Source organism: Enhydra lutris, unplaced genomic scaffold, assembly GCF_002288905.1.
Source record: "Enhydra lutris kenyoni isolate GAN:26980312 unplaced genomic scaffold, ASM228890v2 scaffoldscaffold5, whole genome shotgun sequence".
NCBI classification, from domain to species: Eukaryota; Metazoa; Chordata; class Mammalia; order Carnivora; family Mustelidae; genus Enhydra; species Enhydra lutris.
The window spans coordinates 19,799,003-19,821,269 of NW_019154089.1; the positions used below are offsets into that span (position 1 = coordinate 19,799,003).

Genomic DNA, 22,267 nt, shown 5'->3' on the forward strand with positions numbered 1-22,267 from the left:
GGTCCCTATCCTTCAGCCAAGCTTCCTGATAAATGCATTCATTTTTGGTCTGTGGGAGAGGGCATTACAAATGGGAGACTTGCCTGAGCAAAGGCGTGGTGCTTGAAATGAGCCTAGTGGATGTGGGGGACCTGCCCGGATCAATGAGCTCTTTGCACTACACTTGGAGGCAGCCAGGGCATAAGGCTGATGTCTATTGCCTTGCTGAAGGGAGAGAAGCGTGATGATGCTGTTGGGCATGGACTCCAAGAGTTGTCTCAGAAGTAAGAGTGTCTGGGTCAGGGAGGAGCTACAGTCATTTGACCCAAAAACCTTAATTTCCCCTTCTTTGCTGGATCCTGGCATGTGGAGGGAAGTCCCACACAACCCTTGCCCTCTGTTCATGAAAAAGTAGACAGAGTCCATTCCTTTAAATCCTTCTGTTCCCTGGGACATAGAGGAGCAGAGAGCAGGGAGCCCTGACAGTCCAGCCTACCTTCCAGAATCATTACCTTGTGGATAATACTTAGATGTGTGAACTGGGGAAAGTTACTTAACCTCTAGGGAGCTCGGTTTTCTGTAAAATGGGGATAATAATAGTACCTACTCTTAGAATTGCTGTGAGCACTTAAAGGAGATGAACAATGCCTGCCACGTAGTGAGAACTCAATACATGTCAAACTATTATTATTATTAATTAGTATTATGCTTTCCAGCAGTTATAATTTCCTACATTTGTACAACTCTCTCTTAATTTACGAAGCCCTTCTCGTGACTATTTCATCATCTCCAAAGCCCTCTAAGGTTCAGTTGGTGCTATTAACCCCCTCTGCAGATGAGCAGTGACTTGCCCACTTACTTATGGAGCTGTGTCGTGAGCCCTGAGGCTGCAGCTCCTGGTCTGCTTGTCATCAACTCTGCGCCATTCTGCTTCCTTGCAGGGGTACAGAGCCCCATCAGCCCCATAGGGGATGTCCAGATATGTACGACATGTTCTCTGCTCTCAAGGAACATATAGTCTGGTTGAGATTTGAAGAGCCTTGCTCTAGGAAGTAGAGAGACTACATACAAGTGAAATCCACTTGTGCTGTGTCCAGCAAGAGAGAGCAGGCCAGAAATGGACTGGCCAGGAGTCTTCTATGGTACCATCAGATGACACCCAGAATTTTCTTGTGCTGAACCTGCAAAGACCTATCTCTGATTTCCTGCATGTCACTCAGCAAATTCCCTCCATGTGTGAAATGAGCAATGGAGCCAACTCTCTGGTGGATGGTGTTAGCTCCAAGTTGCATCACATTCCACTCCCTCCTCCTTCGCAACAGACCTTAACATTATTCTGTGATTACTTTGCATCATCCTTCCCAAATGTGCATCAAATTAAAGAGTTATTAGGGCATGGCAGGACATGTTTATGGGGAAGAATTTCCTTTAAAGTCACAGCTCAGCCTGAACTCACTTTATTAGTGTTTATATAAAGTATGTCGTCTGTTCCAGTGCGATCCATGTTTATATCTGCAGCAATCATTGCATTCCTTGGGCTGCCCCTTCCTGTTTCCTTAAGGCGATTGCTGCGCCTAAATTAAAAGTGAATAGTATGTGTGCTCTGTGGCTGTCAGGTTTGGAGATGGGATGTGACCCGTTCAGAGAATGACACTTAACCACAACTTGTCCTGCAAATATTATAAGCTTTGAAGTGAACAGGAAGGGGCATTCTTTAAAGAACAAAGACATGGTGGACGGTCAGGACCCCTTGTGAGGACTCCCTTTGTCACTTACCTTGTGGTAGGCTATTGTAACTCTAGCAAGGATGGCCGTTTGTGCTGACTGGCTCAGAGCAGCCCCAACTTCTGCCTCTTTTCCTGATGTAATCATTAATGCCATTCCCTTGGACTCACAGAAACATTCAAGTTCGGATGAGAAATTATATGATCACTCCAGTTTCTCCGTTGTGTTGGTACAAATGAAATACTTTGGATTTCAAGGCACTGTCAATAAAAGGCAAACGAAACCAGTTAAAAGTGTTGATAAAGAACTAGGTTCGGAACCTTCAGTCATTCAACAAATGTTTATGTGTGCTTTTTATGTGCCAGACATTGTGCTGGACCCTGGGGATTCAAATGTTTATGGCTGCAACTCCCAAGCAGTCGGAGTTTATTGGTTTAGCTAAAATTTGGGGTATGTTAAGGAAATTGTCTAAACAGGTCATTTCAATTTGCCTTTCACCCTTCAGGACTCTATTTATTTCTTGCAAGTTGATTGCTAAGTTCTCAGGCTCTGACATCTGACTGTCTAGATATAAATGCCCTTGGTGTACGTATAAGCTTGTGATCATGGATAAGGGTCCTAATCTCCCTGTGCCTCCGTGGTTCATTCATAAAATGGGACTAATAATAGCATCAACCTTGCAGGCTGGTTGTACGGATTATAAGAGGCACCGAATGTGAAGTACTTAGAATAGTGCTTGGCACATGGTAAACACCCAGCACACGTTGGCTCTTGCATAATAATTACTCACTCCACAGATATTTATTTAGACTGTAATGTGGGCTTGCTGCAGCTTTTCTACCTCTGTTGACTAGAACTTAGGTGGCCTTCTTAAAAACATAATTTAAGGTAGTATGTTAATGGAGTTCAAAGCCTGTGAGGATTTTCATGGGTAAGAGTTCAGAGTCAGTGAGATTCTGAATTTATGGAAATCGATCAGTTTATTTTACTCCTTTTAAAGGAGTAAAGGGGTAGCTTCTCCAAGATCATGCTGTGGTTAGAAACAGAGCACAGAGGAAAGATCATGGATGTTTATCTTCCAGGCTTTCTTTCCCACTCCACCAAACTATCGTGTGTATCGGTCAGCACGGATAAAGCTATGCCGCAGAAACAAATAAATCCAGATGTAGCAGTGGCAAAACAACAAAATTATCTTACTTCCTTATACCAGAGTCCAGTGCAGTTGGTCTGGGTAGTGGGCTATGTTTCATATGGTCTCCAGGAACCCAGGTTCCTTCCATCATAGGACTCTACCATTTTTGACACATGGTCTACACATGTTGAGGAAGACAAGGGAAAAGAGTATAATGTGAAGGATGTTTTATGGTCTTGCCTGGAAATGGCTTATATCACTTCCATCTACATTTCTTTAATCAGAAATCAATCATGTGATCCCACCTAGATACAAGGGGTGCCAGGAAATTTAATCTTGCTCTTTACCTAAGAGGGAAATGAAATGGTTTGGTGACCTCCTAGCATTGTTCCTGCCATATCATGTGCCCAACGTTTCTTGACCCATTTTCAAAGGCTGACCCCAATCACTTTTGCGATTTTGGTCTCCTAATTCCCAGGGATGTGTGGAGCCAATTTTTTTTTTTTTTTAGGTGCTCTCATATATAGGGTGGAGAAGTATTTTAAGAATGGGCATTCTGGGAAGACTTTGGAAGGGTATGAGATTTCTGGGCATGATAAAGTAGACATGTAGACTGAACCCTTCTAGGTTGATAGTTGTTACCTAGAGGTTATTGCTCAGGAAGAAATAAGTTGCCTTAAGTCATCTTAGGAAGAATTTGGGAATGATTTGTTTATTTTATTTTTTTGTTTTGTGAGACTCAGGGCTAGACTAGTCTGGGGGTTGTCATGAAGGGAGGGATTGAAGGATGTGGTTGAATAGACTAGGAGGATTTGGGGAAAAGAGCTATGGATTAGACTTTTCAAGTTTAGTTAAGCACTGAGGTCTCATTAACCTATTCTGCATCTTTCTGTGGTCACATTTTGTATGAGTAATAGTCAACAAATTGATGGTAATGATTACCTGTTGAGTATTTACTACCTGACCAACCCTGTGCTAAATCACCTTATCATCTCATTTACCCCTCATAACATCCTAGGAAATAGGCACTGTTATTATACCCATTTTACAGGTGAGAAAACAGAAGCTTAGGGATGAGTTAAGGAATTTGCCTAAAACCATTAATGCTATCTGATAAAATTTGAGCCCAGGCCATCTGATTTTAGCACCTGCTTTCTTAAGCAGTATGCTCAGAGCAGAGATCTCAAACTCCAATGCCTGTGAGGGCCATGCAGGTGGCATAAGTGAGGGAAGCAGATGAATGGGACTAATGAATAGCAAAGTCTATACCTTGTCCAGAATGGGCAGTTCCCTCTTAGCTCCAGTTTCCAGTGGCCATGAAAGCCCAGGGGGTCAGATCATCTGATTTTTTTAGAGATAATCTAGAATTCCAGATTTGTATGTGAAATGCTTCCAAATTGGCAATTAGTTTATAAATGCTAAAATCATAGTCTGAAGACCAGACTAAACATGTCTGCAGGCCAGAATTGGCCCATGGGCTATGAGTTTGCAAGTTCTACTCTACTGCCTCCAGCAAAGAGCTAGTTATGTCCCCTGTATGCCCTTCATGCTGGAGCATGAGACTGAACAGAGCGAGACAGGGGCCGGCAGGGAGCCCTCCTGCAGCAGGGAGAAGAAGAGTGGAGATCCACACTCACCCCTCCTCCTTGCAGAGCCCTCACCACCCCCACATCCAACCATCCAGGTTGCCCCTCTGTCTGGCTGTTCTTCTCCCTGCAGGTAGCTGTCTGCAAAGCACTGGCTGCAAACTTTTGCAGGTGTAAAATTATATATGCGAGAGTGTTGCCAAGCCAGAAATTTAGCCCAGGGAGGCTTAGTTCCCAAACAACTGAGGTAGTGTGAAGCCAGTTTTTTAAATCAAATTCAGTCATTTCTCTCCCGAATGCATGTATGTGTTTTTAAACTTGTATGTGGTTATGTAACTGATGAGGATGAAGTGAAAAAGTCAGAGAATAATTCAGTAATGTCTCCGTTGTGCGGTAAGAGATGAGATGGAAGCTCTATGAGGGGGATCCACAGTGAAATGTGGCTGCGCATGACCTACTGGGATGGTGATTTGGTGATTCTTGAACACGTATTGCTTTCTCTTTTCCATCAGGGAAGATGAATGGATGACTGGGGAGAGAAAGCAAAGAGAAGGAAGACATCCATATGGGTAGGGCCATCTGAGCAGCTACTAAGAACTGCCCTTGGGCCCATCAAAGAGCTTCTTCTTTTGGCCAGACTTCCAGGTCTTAAATGGCTTTAGCTCTGCTGGTCACTTTAGCCATGAGAAGAGTCCAATTTCAACTGGGCCACTTCTTTTCAACATTTTGGCAGGGAGAGGGGAGAGTGCGTGAGTAATACATATTTACTGTGGAAAACATTGCTAAGAAGCAAAATGTAAAATATTTAAGAAAAAAACAACAAAGGAGTAACATGGAGGACTTTAGGAGAAGAAAAGGAAAAGTGAATTGGGGAAAATCGGAGGGGGAGATGAACCATGAGAGACTGTGGACTCTGAGAAATAAACTGAGGGTTTTGGAGGGGTTGGACGTGGGGGGATGGGTGAGCCTGGTGGTGGGTATTAAGGAGGGCACGTATTGCATGGAGCACTGGGTGTGGTGCATAAACAATGAATCTTAGAATGCTGAAAAAATAAAATAAAAAAACACACACACACACAACAAAAACTCTTTGCCCCAGCATCCAGAGAATACTAGTGTACATTTCTCTAAGTGTCTCCAAGGGACCTCACTTCATCCAAGGTGTCTGGGAGGAAGTGAGGGGAGTATGATCTGTGGTTTTGGCTCCCACGGAGCTTCACACTCCTTTGGGAGACGAGGCAAACACACAGGAAACAGGCAGCACACACGAGGTGGGAGGAAATGTGATGAAAGGCCAGAATGGATTGTGCAGAGGCTAAATGATGCAGAAGTTCAGAAGTTCAGAGAAGGGAGAGATCAGAGCAGGGTGGAGAGGCTGGGAAAGCTGCAGAGAGGAGGCTTGGTGGGGGTGGGGGTGGTGGTGGGGGGTACTTCACAAAGCCTGAAGAGAGGCCGTATGTTTCGTGAGGCAGCTGAAACAAAGTACCACAGACTGGGTGACTTAAATCAACAGAGATGCATTCTGTCACACTTCCTGGGTCCAGAAGTCTGAAATCAAGAAGTCAATATGGCCATGCTCACTCTGAAATCTGTAGTGGAGGGGAATCCTTCCTTGCCTCTCCCTAGCTTCTGGTAGTGGCTGCTGATCCTTGGCATTCATTGATTTGCAGCAGCCTCAATCCAGTGTCTGCTTCTGGTGTCCCCTGGCATTCTCCTTGTGTCTCTATCTTGTTGTCTAATGAGGACTCTAGTCCTACTGGATTAGGGCTACCCTAAGCCTCATTTGAAACTAATTCCATCTGCAAAGACCCTTCTTCCAGATAAGATAACTCTTACAGGTACTGGCAGTTAGGACTTCAACATATCTTTTGGGGAGACACAATTCAGACCACAACGTAAGGTAGGGTTTGGTTGGAGAAAAGATGTTGAGGGCTTCAGAGGCCAGCAAGTAGCAGGAACATAAATGTCAATGGAGTGTCTCACAGAGTCCCAAATCAGGAAGGTGCTCAGTAAAGGTCTTTGGACTGAAGGAAGGAAGAATTCAATGAGGCAGGCTAAGCCCAGTTGTGAGACCCACCCAGCTGCAGTGCTACTGAACTGTGAAAAGCACTGGCATCTTGGGGAAATGTGTCTGGTTGTAAGGGGCAGGTTTAATGTCAGGGGGAAGAGGTGGAGGGCTGTTAAACCATTTATTTCTCTGCTTGACCCCTTCTGTGGTTCCAAGTGCTGAAGGCATGAGAGCTGCCCCTGATGCTCCACAGTCTGGCCGCCACCTGCCTTTGTGATCCTGTTTGGTGTTATTCTACTCCAGTCACCTGACCTATCTGTTTCTTAGACCCTCCAAATACTTACTCTCCTCAGGGCCTTTGTGATTCTCTTCTGTACTTAGAAATGTCTCCCTTCAGCCTCTCCCCTTGTCTGGTTCCTTTCTTTCCCTTCAAGGCTCAGATCAAAGATCTCTCCTGACCACCCAACCTAATGGCCCTACCTCTTCTCATGCCCACTTTCATTCTCCTCACCTCACCCTGAAATGATTTTCTAGTAGTTTCTTTGTAGTCTGTAATTCTTTTGTTAATCTGTGGTTGCCTTTGTCCCCCTGTGTTAGTTTTCTGTTGGTGTGTAACAGTCTTACCATAAACTTGGCTTAAAACAACTCTCCAGGAGCACCTGGGTGGCTCAGTGGGTTAAAGCCTCTGCCTTCAGCTCAGGTCGTGATCCCGGGATCCTGGGATCGAGCCCCGCGTCGGGCTCTCTGCTTAGCGGGGAGCCTGCTTCCTCCTCTCTCTCTGCCTGCCTCTCTGCCTACTTCTGATCTCTGTCTGTCAAATAAATAAAATTAAAAAAAAAACACAACTCTCCAGTTAGCTAGGGGCCTCTGTTTCAAGGTCTCACACAGCTGTTCATGGGGGGGATGTGGTCTCATCTGAAGGCTCAACTGGGATGGATGCACTTCTGAGCTCTTGAGGTTATTGGCAAAATTGCAGTCTGTTAGATTGAAGACTTGAGGCTCTTGGTGGTTGTTTGTGGGGGCTACCCTCAGTGCCTTGCCACGTGATCCTAATATGGTTATTTGTTCTTCATAGGTAACAAGGGAAGGGTGTCCCAGCAGGATGGGAACTAAAGTTGTATATAACATAATCACAGAAGTACCATCCTGTCACCTTTGCCATATTATATTAATGAAAACCAAGTCAGTAGGTCCTGCTTTGCTTAAGGAGAAGGGATTACTCAAGGGTGCTAATACCAGGAGATAGGGATCATGTAAGTCACCCTAGTGTCTATCTGCCATGCTTAGCAAGAGAATAAAACTTCCCTGAAAGGAACAATTTTTGTTGTTCAACATGCTATCCCTAGCCATAAACACAATACCTAGGTCCAGAGTAGGTATATAGTAAAGGCCTATTGTAGGAATATAGGAAGGATGAAGAGAGCAAGAGAAAAAGGGAGGAAGGGAGAATGGAAGGAAAGAAGGAAGGGAGAGAAGAAGGAAGAAAGGAAAGATGGAAAGGAGTGTCCTGTCCTGCTTTCCCCTGTAACATGCTTTAACAGCCAAATGAATCTTGCAGTTATCCTAAAGCAGTGACGCTGGGCTTTTATACATGCTGCTGCTTTTCCCTAGAATCCTTTTCCTCTCTCTCACGTATTCCCATGCCAACCAACCTAGCTGTGGCCAACTCATTCTTCACATCTCAATTAAAACATTACCTTTTCCTGGAAGCTTCTTCTGACCCTTTAAACTTGGTATCCTCTCCTGGATATCCTAATATCCTCTCGTGGATAATCCTAAGCTTTTGTGTATAGTTCTGGCACAATATAGAACAGTAGTCTGTAAACTGTAGCTCCCAGACCAAATCTGGCCTTCAGCCTGTTTTGCAAATAAAGTTTTATTGGAGCACAGCCATACCCATTCCTTTATGTATTGTCTATGCTACAGAGCTGAGTTGAATAGTTGTGATAAAAAATATGACTGGCAAAACCTAAACTATTCACTGTCTGGTCCTTTACAGAAAAAGTTTGACACTTAGTGTAGACTGTTTAGCACAGTCTGTGGGAGTTGACCCTTTATTTCTTCCTCATTATACTTGCTCAATGTCGGAGACCATGCCAGTCTTATTTACACCTGTGTCCCAGCATCTAGTATAGTGCCTGAAACGTAGTGGTTAAGACAATTTACTGAATGAGTGATGTGAATGATGTATCAGTCAGAAAATGAAAATAGGTAGAAAAACTCAAATTAGGATTATGTAAAGAAGATTGATGTACAAGGGGACTATTTTAGTAGTTGGGTGTGGTTCAGAGAACCAGGACTAGAAGCAATAGAGATGTTCTGAGCCAGAAGAGATTAGAGAAAGCAACTGTTCTGGAAGCAGGAAATGGTCAACTGTGAAGAGGAGTCATGATCTTTGGTGGAGACGTTAGCTAACCTGAGTAACCTCTCAGGGAGGGAACCAGGAGAATAAATACACTCTTGTCACTCCGTTTTCTTCCCCCGTCTCCTGCTCAACTCAAAGTGAAGCAGGAGGGCACAGCAGCCAGCCTTGTGATGTGGTCCCCTCAGGTTAGCCTTGTTGGGGTAGAGAGCGAATAACTAAAGTGGAGACCAAAGCCTCTCAACTAATTTATTCTGACTTGATTAGAACTTCTTCTTCCCTGGCGGTAAACAAGGGGTCAGGCTGGACCACAAGATGTCTTAATTCTGGCCCCTCCTACCACTTTCCTAAGCAGAATTCCCCAGATTAGGCTTTGAGATTTTGAACATGAATGCATCATACCATCCTCTTTCAGAAGTTCGCTGTCCTTGTCTTCAGACCCTTTACTTCTCTGTGATCCCCATCAGAGCCCTTGCTGTCACCACCGCATCACAATGTACTTCCTTCTCATCAGCTCCAGGTCTTCTGAGCTCCTGTTTTCACAGCTATCTCAAATTTCTGATTGTTCATTCTCCATGGAATCTAGACCACATCTCTCAACATCTAATTTTGTATATTCTTACATTGTTCTCTAAGTAACTCATAAGTCTCAGTCCATCTCCTCAACTAGATTCTACACTGAGGGCAAGGACCAGGCCATATTTTTAAGCCCACATGGTTCTAGGCCCCCAAAATACAATTCTAGATCTTAACATTATTAGGACTTTATAGGTCATGTCACCCAGCTTCCTACCTATCACAAGTACATCCTGTCCGGCATGAGTTAACTACTGATCTCTGCTTATATACCCCTGTGATAGGGAATTACTTCATTGCAAGACAACCCTTCCAAATTTACCTTAGACAGAGATATCATTTTTCCTGAAACCCAGAAGGCATCACTCTGTAGATACTTGCTGTATGGGGCAGGTGGTCTTAAAGTCTGATTGGAACTGATGGTGTATTCTCTAACTCTGTAGTTAGGGAATCTTCTTTTTTGATGATTCAAAAAAACATGCACCATCATAGGAAACATCTTTTTTTTTTTTGGACACCAGTCCTAAGTTCCACCTCTGCATCCTCTCCCTGCAAGTTGTTGGCTGTGAGTGAAAAACTAACTACTCTGATTACTATTTTGCTATTTAGGAATAGTTCCTCACATAGTTTATCTCTTGAGCCTCCTGGTTAACCTGTATAGCTGGTGTTCTTGGTCATATTTTATAAAAGTCTCAAGAACAATACAAATAACTGGGGTTAAACAAGTTTAAGTAATGTTCCCAAAGCCACCCAGCTAAGAAGGAAGAGGGGACTGAAATCTACATCTTCTGGGTTTGGTATTGAAGCCCTTTTCTCCACACTACACTGTTTTTACTGTTCCCTCTTCCCAGATGTGCCACAGCAAAAAGAACATTTTGCTGGAATGCCACAGAATGAATCAAAAGAAGAATGTGAATATATGTGTGCCAAGTTAGGGACAGTGGCCTGCCCCAGAACATTTTTGTTTCATTTTTTCCAGTGTTGTTCTGAATTCCTCGTCCTCCCCACCCCACCCAAGGTGTCAAACAGATGTGAAAATACCACAAAGCTGCAACTCACAGCACTGGTTTATGATTCACTGATTGGGATGGGGAAAAATAATGCAGGAGATTGCTATGGCTATGCCTATTTATATAGGCAATATGGTAGATGACGAGCAACATGGCAGAAACCAGACACGGGCAAAAACAGCAGGAAAACACCCCCACCCCCATGTAGCTTGCAGATGGTCTCAGCATCCCCACTGGCCCAGACCTCACTAGGAGACAGAAAAGGAAATGGGCCACTTTGGCTGAAATGGGAACCACTGAAGTCCACCAGGAGTGCCCTTTGCTTTCTTTTAAGATGGGATGGGAAATTCTATTCTGTACTGTTCTATTTATTCATTTATTCATTCATTTTTCTCTCAGTCAGCAGCTAACCTGTTGTAATAGAAAATGCTTAGAGTCTAGCTATAGATGAGGAGCATGATGTGATTTAAAAAAAAAAATATGTCCTCTCCATTCAGAGAGCCCAAGTTCACATCCCAGCTGTTGCCACTTACTGGTTGTATGACTTCATGGCAAGTTGCTTTATTGGTAAAATCTAAGGTGGATTGGGGTGGGGGAAATTATGCTTCAGCTTCCTCCTGTGCAAAATGGGATAATAGTAGTACCTACCACATATGATTGGTGTCTGGATAAGAGAAAATGAACATACAGTTTTTAACACAGTGTACATAGTTTGGGCCCAGCAAACATCAGATCTTATTAAGGTTTATCTTCAGTATTTTTATCTGTTTAAGGAAGATAATAACACCCACCTTTCAGAACTGTTGTGAAGAGAAAGAAAAAAATAAAAAAGATGGAAAGATCCTGACTCAAAGATATTGCATTTGTCAGTGTAGACCGCTATAACAAACAGGCCCAAAATTTCAGTGGCTTTAAGAATTATTTCTTGAGGGGCACCTGGGTGGCTCAGTGGGTTAAAGCCTCTGCCTTCAGCTCAGGTCATGATCTCAGGGTCATGGGATCGAGCCCCACATCGGGCTCTCTGCTCGGCAGGGAGCCTTCTTCCTCCTCTCTCTCTCTGCCTGCCTCTCTGCCTACTTGTGATCTCCATCTGTCAAATAAATAAATAAAATCTTTAAAAAAAAAAAAAAAAAAAGAATTATTTCTTGAATGTGTCTGAGTTTTATGTAGGTAACTGGAGAGACAGGGGAGAGAAGGTTGCTATTCCATGCAGTCGTTCAAGGACTCAGACCCTTCCTGGCTGCCCTTCCTAGAGTCCCCCACTGGATTTACTGAATTCAGCCCAAGCAGAGGGAAGAAAAAGAGCGCAGAGGATTGGACAAGAAGTGTTACTGGTCAGCCCTGAAGGCAGTATTTATTGCCTTTGCCTGTGTTAATAGTGAGAACTTGGTCATATGGTTGCCCATCCCTGCCAGGGAGACTGAGAAATGTTACGCTGTGCTCACCAGACAGAGGAGAAATGGTTTGGTGGACGACTTGCCAGTCTCTACCACGATGTTCACTGAATGGTACCCACTACTGCAGTTATTAACATAACACCAGGGTGATTCTTATGGTATCCTAAGTCTCACTTGAAGAGATGGGCAACCATAACTATGCAGCCTTTACTCCTGAGAGAAGAGCCGGTTCTCACTTTGTTCCTAGAATGGGTGTTTTTTGCACCTGTGAGCCATCTTTGACCATAACGACGGGACTGAGGATCTTAGGCAAGCATAGAAAGGCCATGCCATTGAGAGTCATATGAAGGGACTTCCATTGTCAATGGTAAATTAAACATTCAAAAGGTGTCTTTCTTTTCCTTTCTCTTCCATCTCCCTTTTGTTGCCAAGCGAATCACTCCAAAACTTAAAGGCTTAAGACACAGTGCTCATTTTCGTATTCTCCCTCACAGTTTCTGTGAGCAGGAATTCAAGAGTAGTTCAGCTGGGCGATCTGGCTCAGAGTTTCTCATAAGTCATAGCCAGATGATAGCTGGAGCTGGAGACCTCAAAGATGTTTGCACTTCCGTGCCTGACCTCTAGGCTGGAAACAACCAAATAGCCAGAGTGGAACCGCCGGGGCCCCTCTGGCACCTCTTTGTCTCTCCCTCTCTCTGGTCCTCTCACATGGCCTTACCGGTGGTGGCTCTAGGCCTTCTGGTCTTCCCACATGGTAGCTCAGGGCTCCTGTACAAGTGCTCCAAGAGAGAGCCAGGCAGTCGCTTACTACCTTTTCTAACCCAGCCTCAGAAATTCCACAACATCATTCTTGCCCCAGGCTTGTCTAGGCGGTCATGAGGCCTGCTCACTTTCAAGGGGAAGGGACCTAGACTCCACCTCTCGACGGCAGGCTTGTCAATGAAACAACTCGCAGGCATGTTTTCATACCACCCCACTTCCCTAGCCCACAGCTAGAACCGCAGTGGCTTCCCACCTAGTGTTCATGCTCGCAGGTGGTTCCAAACTCGTGCGAGGCTAAGATACACGGATTCTGATTCCCTCAACGGCCAAGGCTGAAGTTCCAGAGTAGCCTGGACTGGGACAAGGGGAGCTGGGGGAACGATGGGCACATGAGGTAGTACAGCCTGTTCTCAGTGTCCATTTAATTAATTCCCATTTTCAGCCAAGCATGCTTGTAGTCAAGTGTTATGCTCCTCGCCATTCTCAGGTTGCAAGAAGGAGAGGCTTACATAAAGCATGGAGGCTCAGAGAAGTTAAGTAAAATACTAACTTATACCCCTAATACTAGGGGATAGGGAAGAGATTTGAACCCTGACCTGTCTCACCTCAGAGCCCAGGAACGTGCTCCCTGACCTCCTTCCTGGCAGGTGGGCAGTGTGTGTGCTGGGAGGCCCGGGGAGGATTTGGAAATGGGTGTCCTAGAAATGTGAGAGGGAGGGGCAGCGTGAGGGGGCTGCTTGTGGTGCCATTTTACCACGTATTGATCACAAAATGTACCCCCCTTCCATCTACGGGAAGATAGTGTCCTGGAGTTCCCAGGATTCATCTGTGGGCACAGGGTTTGGGGTGGTGCAGGCGGTTGCGCTGGAATTTCAGGCTGGAAGTGGCGGGTGCAGGGGAGAAGGATGTCATTCGACTAATGATCGTAACAATAACTGCCACGACTAAGTCTCTGACACGTGCCCCGCGTGAGCACTGTGCATGTGTCATCTCGTTCGACTTTCATAAAAGCCCTGGAGGTTGAGGCGACCACCCTGTTTGTGAAAGGAGCAGCTGAGCCTCGGAGATGAGGTGAACTGCCCGGAGGCCACTCAGCAGGTGGCAGGGCAGGGATTCAAACTCAGGGCTGCTTGTCCCTGAAGCTCTGCCTCCCCAACATGCACTGTGTGCCCAGGGCGGCAACCCCATGACCGGTCCCTCCCCCCCCACCCCCACTGCCAAGTCCTCAGTGTTTCAGCAGCACGCTTTGTGCCCCTTCACATACTAACTATTAATTGAAAATATTGGTGCCACAGCCACCAGCACAAGCTGCTGAGAGACCATGCCGGGCCATGGTAATTAAACCCTTAGTTGCGTTGTCATATCTGCAGTTTTCAGTGTCCCCAAACATCAGTCCTGATTGAGACAGGAGTTGAGGATACTACTCAGGGTGAGCATGAGCACGCACGCGTTCCTAGCTGTGCGCTGCTGTCTCATTCTCACACAGGTGACCTTTCTTTATTTCCCTGGGTAGTTCTTGCTCCTCCTTTACCAGCGCTCAGCTTGGTCTGGGAAGGCTATATACTGCCTCTCTCCATCACAGGCTAGTCAAGAAACAACTTGAGTGCTCTTTTAGGCCGTGGAAAACTGGATGAGGAACGGAGGTGGTTCCCAGGTGAGGTTCCCCAAGGACTCACTTGATTTTTATTTTGGTATTATTTTCCAAGTCAGGAGTAGAAGCCCTCCTCATAAAGTGCTAGAATCTGAAGACTGTTTCCCTGTTCCTTTGACACTGCTGCAGAGCTCACAGGTCCCTCTGAGGCTTGACTGCAGGAGGACAGCTTTGGGCCCTGGCTAGGAAAACCCAAGAAGTAGTGACCATGTGGATGGGGATCTGTCATAGGGAAGATGGCCTCCTTGGTTTCTGAATGTTCAGGACAAGAGCAAAGCCAGTTGACAAGTGACTTGTTGAAAGTCCAGTGTGGCCAAAACCCTGAGAAGTTTCTCAGGAAGGTATGGTAGATAAGAATTAGTCATTCAGCATCGTTATTAAGCACTGTAACATATTATTCATGGTTTTTTTTTTTTTTTTTGCATCTAGTCTTAGATAATGTTAGTGAACACAGAATATATGTACAGTTAGTCATAGGCTCATTCTTGACTTTGGTTTTATCGAACCCTGGTTTTCCATTACCCATGGTGCCCCTTTTCCCCACCACAAATACCACCGTAATGCTTTCAGTCCTTCCATAGCAAGTTCTTCTCTTTGGGACCATTTTTAGGAGCGTAAACCTACCAGTTGAGGCAGGAGCAATCCACATAACTGTCTTTACCTAATGTATCAGATCAGCAAAGTTCCTTCTACTCTGTGCCAGGCACATCCTCTCTAGGTTGGGCTGTGGAAGTAAAATGAGATATTACCTTTGTCCTCAGGGAGTTTGCAGACCAGCTGGAAAATAAACAAATACCTAAGTAGGTACCAAAGTCAGTCAAGATTCTTTTGGTTTCAAGTGGTAGAAAATTCAACTCAAACAGTTTTAAGACAAAATATAAGGGAGATGGGGGTAGATTGGCTCAAGTAATTTCAAAATGAGGAAGTACTCAGGCCTGGGTAGGCCCACGTCCTCACAGGACAGCACCAGGAATCAGTCTCTGTTTGACTCTGGAGAACTCTCTCTTCATGGTGGCAAAATGGTTTCTGGCAATGATGAACAGCTTGGAAACCCAGTGTGGAGAGAGCTGTTAGGAATCTGAGTCATGTATACTTTCCTGAAACAAGTACTGTGATCAGGGGGAGTAAAGATGCTTATAAGCCTAGTCTGGCTTAGGTCTGGACCTGGGAAGAGGGGTCAGCCTCACTGACGTGACACGATCTGAGAGTTGGGGGAGGAGACTTCCAAAGAAAGAGCTGTTACCCAGAGAAGGGGCAACAGAAGCCAGGCGGCTAAATATAGCAGGGCTCTCCTACCTACATAATGGGTAGCTTATTCCATACAGTATCCTTAAGGTTGGTTGGGCGTGCTCAGGGGATGACATTAATCATTGGAATTACCTTCTGCTTAACAAGCAACATTCCTTCAAGCCCGTCTGAGTTGAATAGACCGTAAGTATAACCTGCAAAAAAATCTGACCCAAATTTGCTCTCTATTGCAGTGACCTGGACAGAAATAACATTACCAGGATCACCAAGATGGACTTCGCTGGGCTCAAGAACCTCCGGGTCTTGTAAGTAACACAGGGCTCTTTGATGGCATTTTCATTTTCAGCTCTTCGGCCTTGTGAAAATGTTCTGCTGCCCTGACATCACACCCCTCTACGCTGGGTGACAGGAATGTACCATTCTGCAACAGAAAACCCTTCATTCGTGTACCCGGGTTTTCACAGGTATCTCCTTCTGTGTCTCCATGCTGCCGGCTGGGCTAGACCAGTGGAGGAAGTCAGGGACAGGGAAAACAGAAGGCTCTACACAAATAAATCAACATCCCCAGCTTCTAGGATGACAGCAATACCAGCTTGACTAACCATGCTACTCTTCATAGAGATTATAATTCCTTCTCCAGCCTGTGCGTTAAAAGGGTATCAGAAGGAAAGTTATTTATCTTGTTGCTTACTGGAGAGGAGAGGAGAGGAGAAGGGAGGGAGAGAGGCAGGCAGGGTCAGAGCCCCTGCTCTATACGCACAGCTGTACAGAGACAGGTAGCAAAATTGGAGCTGGGTATTGATGCAACCGGGGAGCAAGAAATACCAGGTTTCCGGGACGCCTGGGTGGCTCAGTTGGTGGGACGACTGCCTTCGGCTCAGGTCATGATCCTGGAGTTCCGGGATCGAGTCCCGCATCGGGCTCCCAGCTCCACAGGGAGTCTGCTTCTCCCTCTGACCTTCTCCTTGCTCATGCTCTCTCTCACTGTCTCTCTCTCAAATAAATAAATAAAATCTTTAAAAAAAAAAAAAAAAGAAAGAAATACCAGGTTTCCTTGCTAAATATTGAACACCTTCACCCATCCCTAAGTCTGTGAGTCTTAAGAATGTGTCTCACTGCTTGTCCGTTGGCAAGTGTGAGGCTTTTAGAGGTAAAGGAGAGAGGCAATTGGAGCCTCTTTCCTGTTTTACTCAGAGGCTGATTTTGCCCCACAGGTGTGGCTCCAGCCCGGAAACATCGTCCGGGCAATCTGGCCACTGCCTTGGTGTTTTTTCTGTTAGGGAATCGTGGATGGCAAGTCCCCACTAGAAGCAGCAGCCGGAGTCTTGGTATCTGAAACCATCTCCTTCTTTTTACCAAGAGCACATTGTAATACAAAGAATTTTATTGTAGGGATAGGAAGTACCATGTTCTGGTCCTACATCAAAATTAACTGCCCCTGTGATTTTCGGGGCATCACTCTAGCTGTTTGGACCTCAGTTTTTTCATGTGTAAGTAAGTAAAGCCCTAGTTCAGCAGGGCGGCTGTGACAAAGAACCACACAGTGGGTGGCTTGAACAACAAAATGTATTGTCTCACAGTTTCCGAGGTCAGAAATCCAAAATCAGGGTGTCGATGAGGTTGGTTCCTTTTGAGGCTGAGGGGGAGGATGGGATCCAGCCCCTCTTCTAGCTTCTGGTGGGGGATCCCTGGTTTCTGGATGGTTGTCTTCTCCCTGAGTCTCTCACACTGTCCTCCTCCTGTGCCGTCTCTGTTCACATTTTCCCTTGTCACAAGGGACACCAGTCATATTGGATTAGTGCACACCCTAATGACCCCATTTTAACTGAATTACCTCAGTGAGGACAGTATCTCCAAATAAGGGCACATTATGATAGCTTAGGAATTAGGACATCAGCATATGAATGTAGGGGGTGGATATAATTCCACCCATAACAAATAGTCAGAAGTCCTCCTGACTCTCATGGTTGCACAGTTAAGCTCTATGGTTTTAACATCATCACAAAGCCTGTTTATTCTCACCACAACCTGTGGACTATTACTTGTATAGCATTGCTTTTCTGATGGAGAAGTAGTAGTGGTAACAGTGGTGAGGATAACCAGCAGATATATAGTACCTTTTGCAGACCAAGCTCTGTGTTATATGGTTAGAACTCCTGTCCGCCCAGAGGAAGCAGAGGCACAGTTGGTTAAGTTGTCCCAGCTTCACATGGCAAGGAGAAATCAGAACCCAGAACGTGTGCTTTCTAACCTCTGTGCAGAACTGCTATCCATTTGCATTATAGAAATTTTTGAAAACCAAGAAGCAGTAGTCGCCCCGTCTTATAAATGCAGCCCTGGTGTGCAAGTAAGCGGCTTACCTGAGTTTCCCTGAACACCAGTGTGTGGGGACACTAGGATCTGTATGTTGGGCCTCCAGATACCAGATGTTTCCTCCTTGATATATTCTCCAGCTGTGGCATGTTCATACTCCTCTCACCATCCTCAGGAGGAAAGGGCGGGGGGTGGGGGGAGTGCAAGAGGGGCTGCCTCTACCCTCTGGCGAGTCTTTTGCCCTAAGCAGTCCCATGTCTGTCAAATGACCGGCAGCCCTCAGGAGATGCGTGGGAGGTCAGAATTGAGACTCGGTGGGTTGAGCGATTCCGTGGCTCCATTTTAGAGTAACTTTTATTGAAGAGATAGAGGCAGTAAACTGATTGCAGGTCATTTGACAGCTTAAAAAGCAAACATTTAACTTCTCTCTTTGTTTCCATTTTCCCCCTTGCATCTGTGAGAGATTTCCTTTCATACAAGTCAGAAATTTCACCTAATGCTTCATTTTCGAACCAAGTCAGAAAAGAAAACCCTTTGATTTTCTTACCATTACATCAAAAAGGCTAATAAAAATTCCAATTTCCATATCTGCTCTCTGCAAATAGAAAGTTTAAAATAATCACAAAAGATTGTATTAATATCCTCTGGATGGTCTACAAAACATTGCTTTGACTCCAGCTTAATTGGCACATTCTTCTTATTTTGATAAGCAACACCAAAACACTCCCCCTCCCCCACTTTACAGACTCTGTTAATATACTGTGTTTCATTATCTTCCTTATCAACTCAAAGACAATCCCATTCAAGTGGCCCTTTATTACTGTGAAAGAATCTGTTAGGTGGGATAGCTGAAATGCTTTCTCACACCAGTAAAATACCCAGACATTTAAACCATATTTTCCCTCAATCTATTCTTTTTAGCTGAGTAACCTAGACAACTATCTTTTTTGAAAAGCTTTCATCACACCTTGGCACATTCCCTATATCTGTTTCTTATTTACAATTTATAGTGAAGCCAGGAAAGACTCAATAGTCTTGAATAATTTGAGCTTGCCACATATTTCCATGCAAAACTTTTAATACAGCGCAAGTGAATGGGCAAAAGCAGATAAAATGGAGATTGGGGGACTTTGGTCTCATCCCGAGGCAGTTTACCCCAAATAAAGTACATTCAAGGAGAAATAGAAGAATTGCCCATAACAATTCTTTCTCCCACAGGGTGAGAGTAGGAAAAGATCTGGTGTTATCAATTATATTTCGTTTCTTAGTAGTTTTTGCAAGAATTCTGCTATGCCCACAATGTGGGAGCCAGCTTTATCCCAAATGGGGTTAATAAAAGAGTTAAACTCCTCCCCAGCCATCATCACATGGGGCGATTTCCGATTCTGACCGAGTGTTAAAACTAAAAAAAATCAATGCTAAAAGAGTCGAAAATGAACACAGTCTGTGTGTCTCTAACTCAGAACAGACTCAAACCATGGACAGCCTTTCTGGGCATCCAACCTTTCCTGGATCCCTGACTGCCTGCATCTGGTCAGTAGAATGAGAGCGATATCAATGGCATTAGCCCAAGCTCCTGCACTTCATCTCAGCCTGCAAGTCTGGATGGAAGGTTCCCAGCTGCTTCGTTCGTTCGTTCGTTCGTTCGTTCGTTCGATCGTCATCAGATGTTGATTATTTATTGCACCTTTAAAAGTCAGTTACTAGGCTAGACTCTCATAGGTCTAGGAAGTAGATCTAGAAAGGGATCCCAGTTACCTTACCAGCCAGGATTCCAGCAGGAAAGAGGTAACACTCACTCAGGACAAATAAGGAGAGCTAAATAAGGAATTATTTACAAAGGTGTGGGCAAAGTTAAGGGAAACCAAGAAGACGTGGTGTGGTTTCCTGGGGCTAGCAACAAGGAGCTACACCAGTACTCTGGGCCTCAGCGGTCCCACCAAGGTAGGAACTACCTGGCAGGATCTGTGGTCTTAGGTAGAGAGACAGAGTCAAGCTGAAGTTACTTGGCAGGGAAGGAGGTGGGAATAAATCCCGGGATAGCCCTCCATCCCACCCTCTCATTTTCTTCTGGTTCCTTCCATTGGCTGGTTCAACTGGAAACCAGAGTCCAAGAAGCTTCTGAAAAGTGACAAAAATTAGCCTCCCTGAGCCTGAGCAAAGTAGAAAAGGGGCAGATATCTAATACAGATGTCTTTGCTTTTTTTGGCTCTCCTTTCTAAAAGAAGCTAGAAGTGTTAGGTTAATTAGTACAGAACTAAAAGATTCATCAGCGGTTGGAGTTAAACTCCTTCAGAAACCCAGCAAGAATATCACACTCAGTCACTGTAGTGTTGCTCTTTGTTATAATTGGGAACTTATGACAACAAGCACTGCGGATTGATTGATAGTAAAAACCCAGCTAAACAAATCCCCAGTCACTAATATTGAACTGGTTCCCTATTTAGCGAGATGTGCTAGTGTGAGTCTGTTGGCATTCCAAGGCCCTCCTCGCCATATGGCAGAATAGAGGGAAAGACAAGGGAAGGAAAAAGAACATTTATTAAGCCTCTGATTGTACTCCAGATCCTGGACTAGATAATTTACACACTTTATTCCATTTTTACCCTCACAAGGACTTAGGAGATTTTTTTTTTTTTAATTTTACAAATGAGGAAACAGAGTCCCTGAGAGGTTGACTGGATAACCCAGTGTCACACCATCAGCTGGTAAGAAAGCAAGACAGGGGTTTTACACCAGATTTGACAAGCACACTAAACTGGGGGTTAGAGAGCCTGTCCTAGAAGACTGTGTTACTTTATCTGAACAATTTCTCTTAGACTCCCTGCTTCATGGTGTCCACATCTGTTAAGTGAGAAGATGGTAAGGGGCCAGAGCAACATGAAGGTATGAACTGGAGTGGGCGAGGACTGAGGCAGACTGAGGGGCTCTTATGCCTTGCCTGACCCCATACTCAGTTCCCACCAGTTGTTGGTATTGGAAATATAGGAGCTGGGTTTTCAAAAGGAGCTTCTTTTGTGATATGGCTGTCTGTGTGTGTGTGTGTGTGTGGTATTGATTTTTAATTGTTTGTGCAAAAAACTCACCAAAAATGTAAAATGTCATTGAACCCAAACAAAATCCCTTATCACTCTGGTAGTCTGAGTCAGATGTGTCATATGCCCTAGACTAGCCTTTCCCTTGATAGAAAATCATATGTTTTGTGGCCCCAAGGCATCTTTAGTTTTTCATTATTGAAAAGCCTTTTTTAAGTGGCTGCTGCACTAGGCAATGGTGTTAGGGTGAAGAGTATGATAATAAACAGAAGTTCTTACCCTCTTAGTCCTTAGGCATCATGGGGAAGATGAACTTGAAAATAAACACCAGGACCCCAGTGTTAAGCCCAAGAAGTACAGAGGTTATGAAATGCCTTTGGAGACGTGGGGCTGGCATGGATGGAATCATTTTGAGATGAAGATCAAGCTTCCTTAAAGCTGCCTCCCATCCTTCTGCTTTTCCTTTAGGTGCTCGGGACACCTCTCCTTCTGCCTAATCCACGGGCACCCACAGCCCTTCCTAAACTCCTCCTTCCAAAGGCTCATGTTTCAAACACAGCTGCATCCCTCTAAGTCTTATTCAGCCAGCAGGATTGGTCCTGGGTGAAAACTGGGCAACCTCATTGCTTTCCTTCCCTCATTGCTTCCCTTAGCCTAAAGCTAATCCAATTTAAGCTGCCATTGTGTGTGTGTGTGTGTGTGTGTGTGTGTGTGTAAGTTAGAGAAACAAATGTTTCATTGTATACTCAGTTCTTAGGATATGCCACATCCTTGAATCAGCCTCACTTAAACAAAGTGTTTAGGTTTTTAATCATCTGCATGGAGGACTTTAGAGGTCATCGGAGTCTGTGGCTGGACTAGCTTTTGTGACCATCACCCTCAGCGTTGGGAATAGCCAGGCTCTGGGTGAGGAGAGTTCCTGGCACAGGCTGTTGTCCAACAGTAAGGTCACTCTTTCTACTAGGTGACCCACAGACAGAGTACACAGAGAAGGCCCTCTTTAATGAAGTATTTTTACATCCCTAGAGGAGGGAGCTCCAAGGAAAGAGATGCTGAATATCTGTGTGGTTTTTATAAGAGGCAGCTTTTACCTCTTCTTTTTCTGTGCAACATCCTGCAGTGCTTGGGGGGACATTTGCTGAGAACATTCTTAAAATAGAGGCATGGAAACCAATCTGTCAGGTAGAAGTGTGCAGGCGGCGAAACCCTGGTTACCGTCACACCAAGCTGGCATGTGAATTATCTTGTCCCACCAGACTGATCCTGGCTTGGGGTGGGGGGCGGGGCAGAGTGTTGTGGGAGGGGCTGAGTGACCTGGCCTGCTGGGCCCAGAGCCTAGCACCAAGACCCTTCAGGCCCCTTGTCCTTGACCGCTGCTGTTTCTTTGGTTCTAGGCATCTGGAAGACAACCAGGTCAGTGTCATCGAGAGAGGCGCCTTCCAGGATTTGAAGCAGCTGGAGCGATTGTAAGTATAATACAACC

General features: G+C 45.0%; 1 protein-coding gene across 3 annotated transcripts in view; it reads left to right on the plus strand.

Moving 5' to 3' along the window:
• LOC111140918 (slit guidance ligand 3) overlaps positions 1-22,267 on the plus strand; it is a 589,722-nt gene that overhangs the window by 29,808 nt on the left and 537,647 nt on the right. For all 3 annotated transcript variants that reach the window (XM_022493181.1, XM_022493179.1, XM_022493180.1), the window contains exons 2-3: positions 15,670-15,741; positions 22,179-22,250. In XM_022493181.1, coding sequence (XP_022348889.1) covers positions 15,670-15,741; positions 22,179-22,250 — 144 coding nt within the window. The remainder of the gene's footprint in view (positions 1-15,669; positions 15,742-22,178; positions 22,251-22,267) is intronic.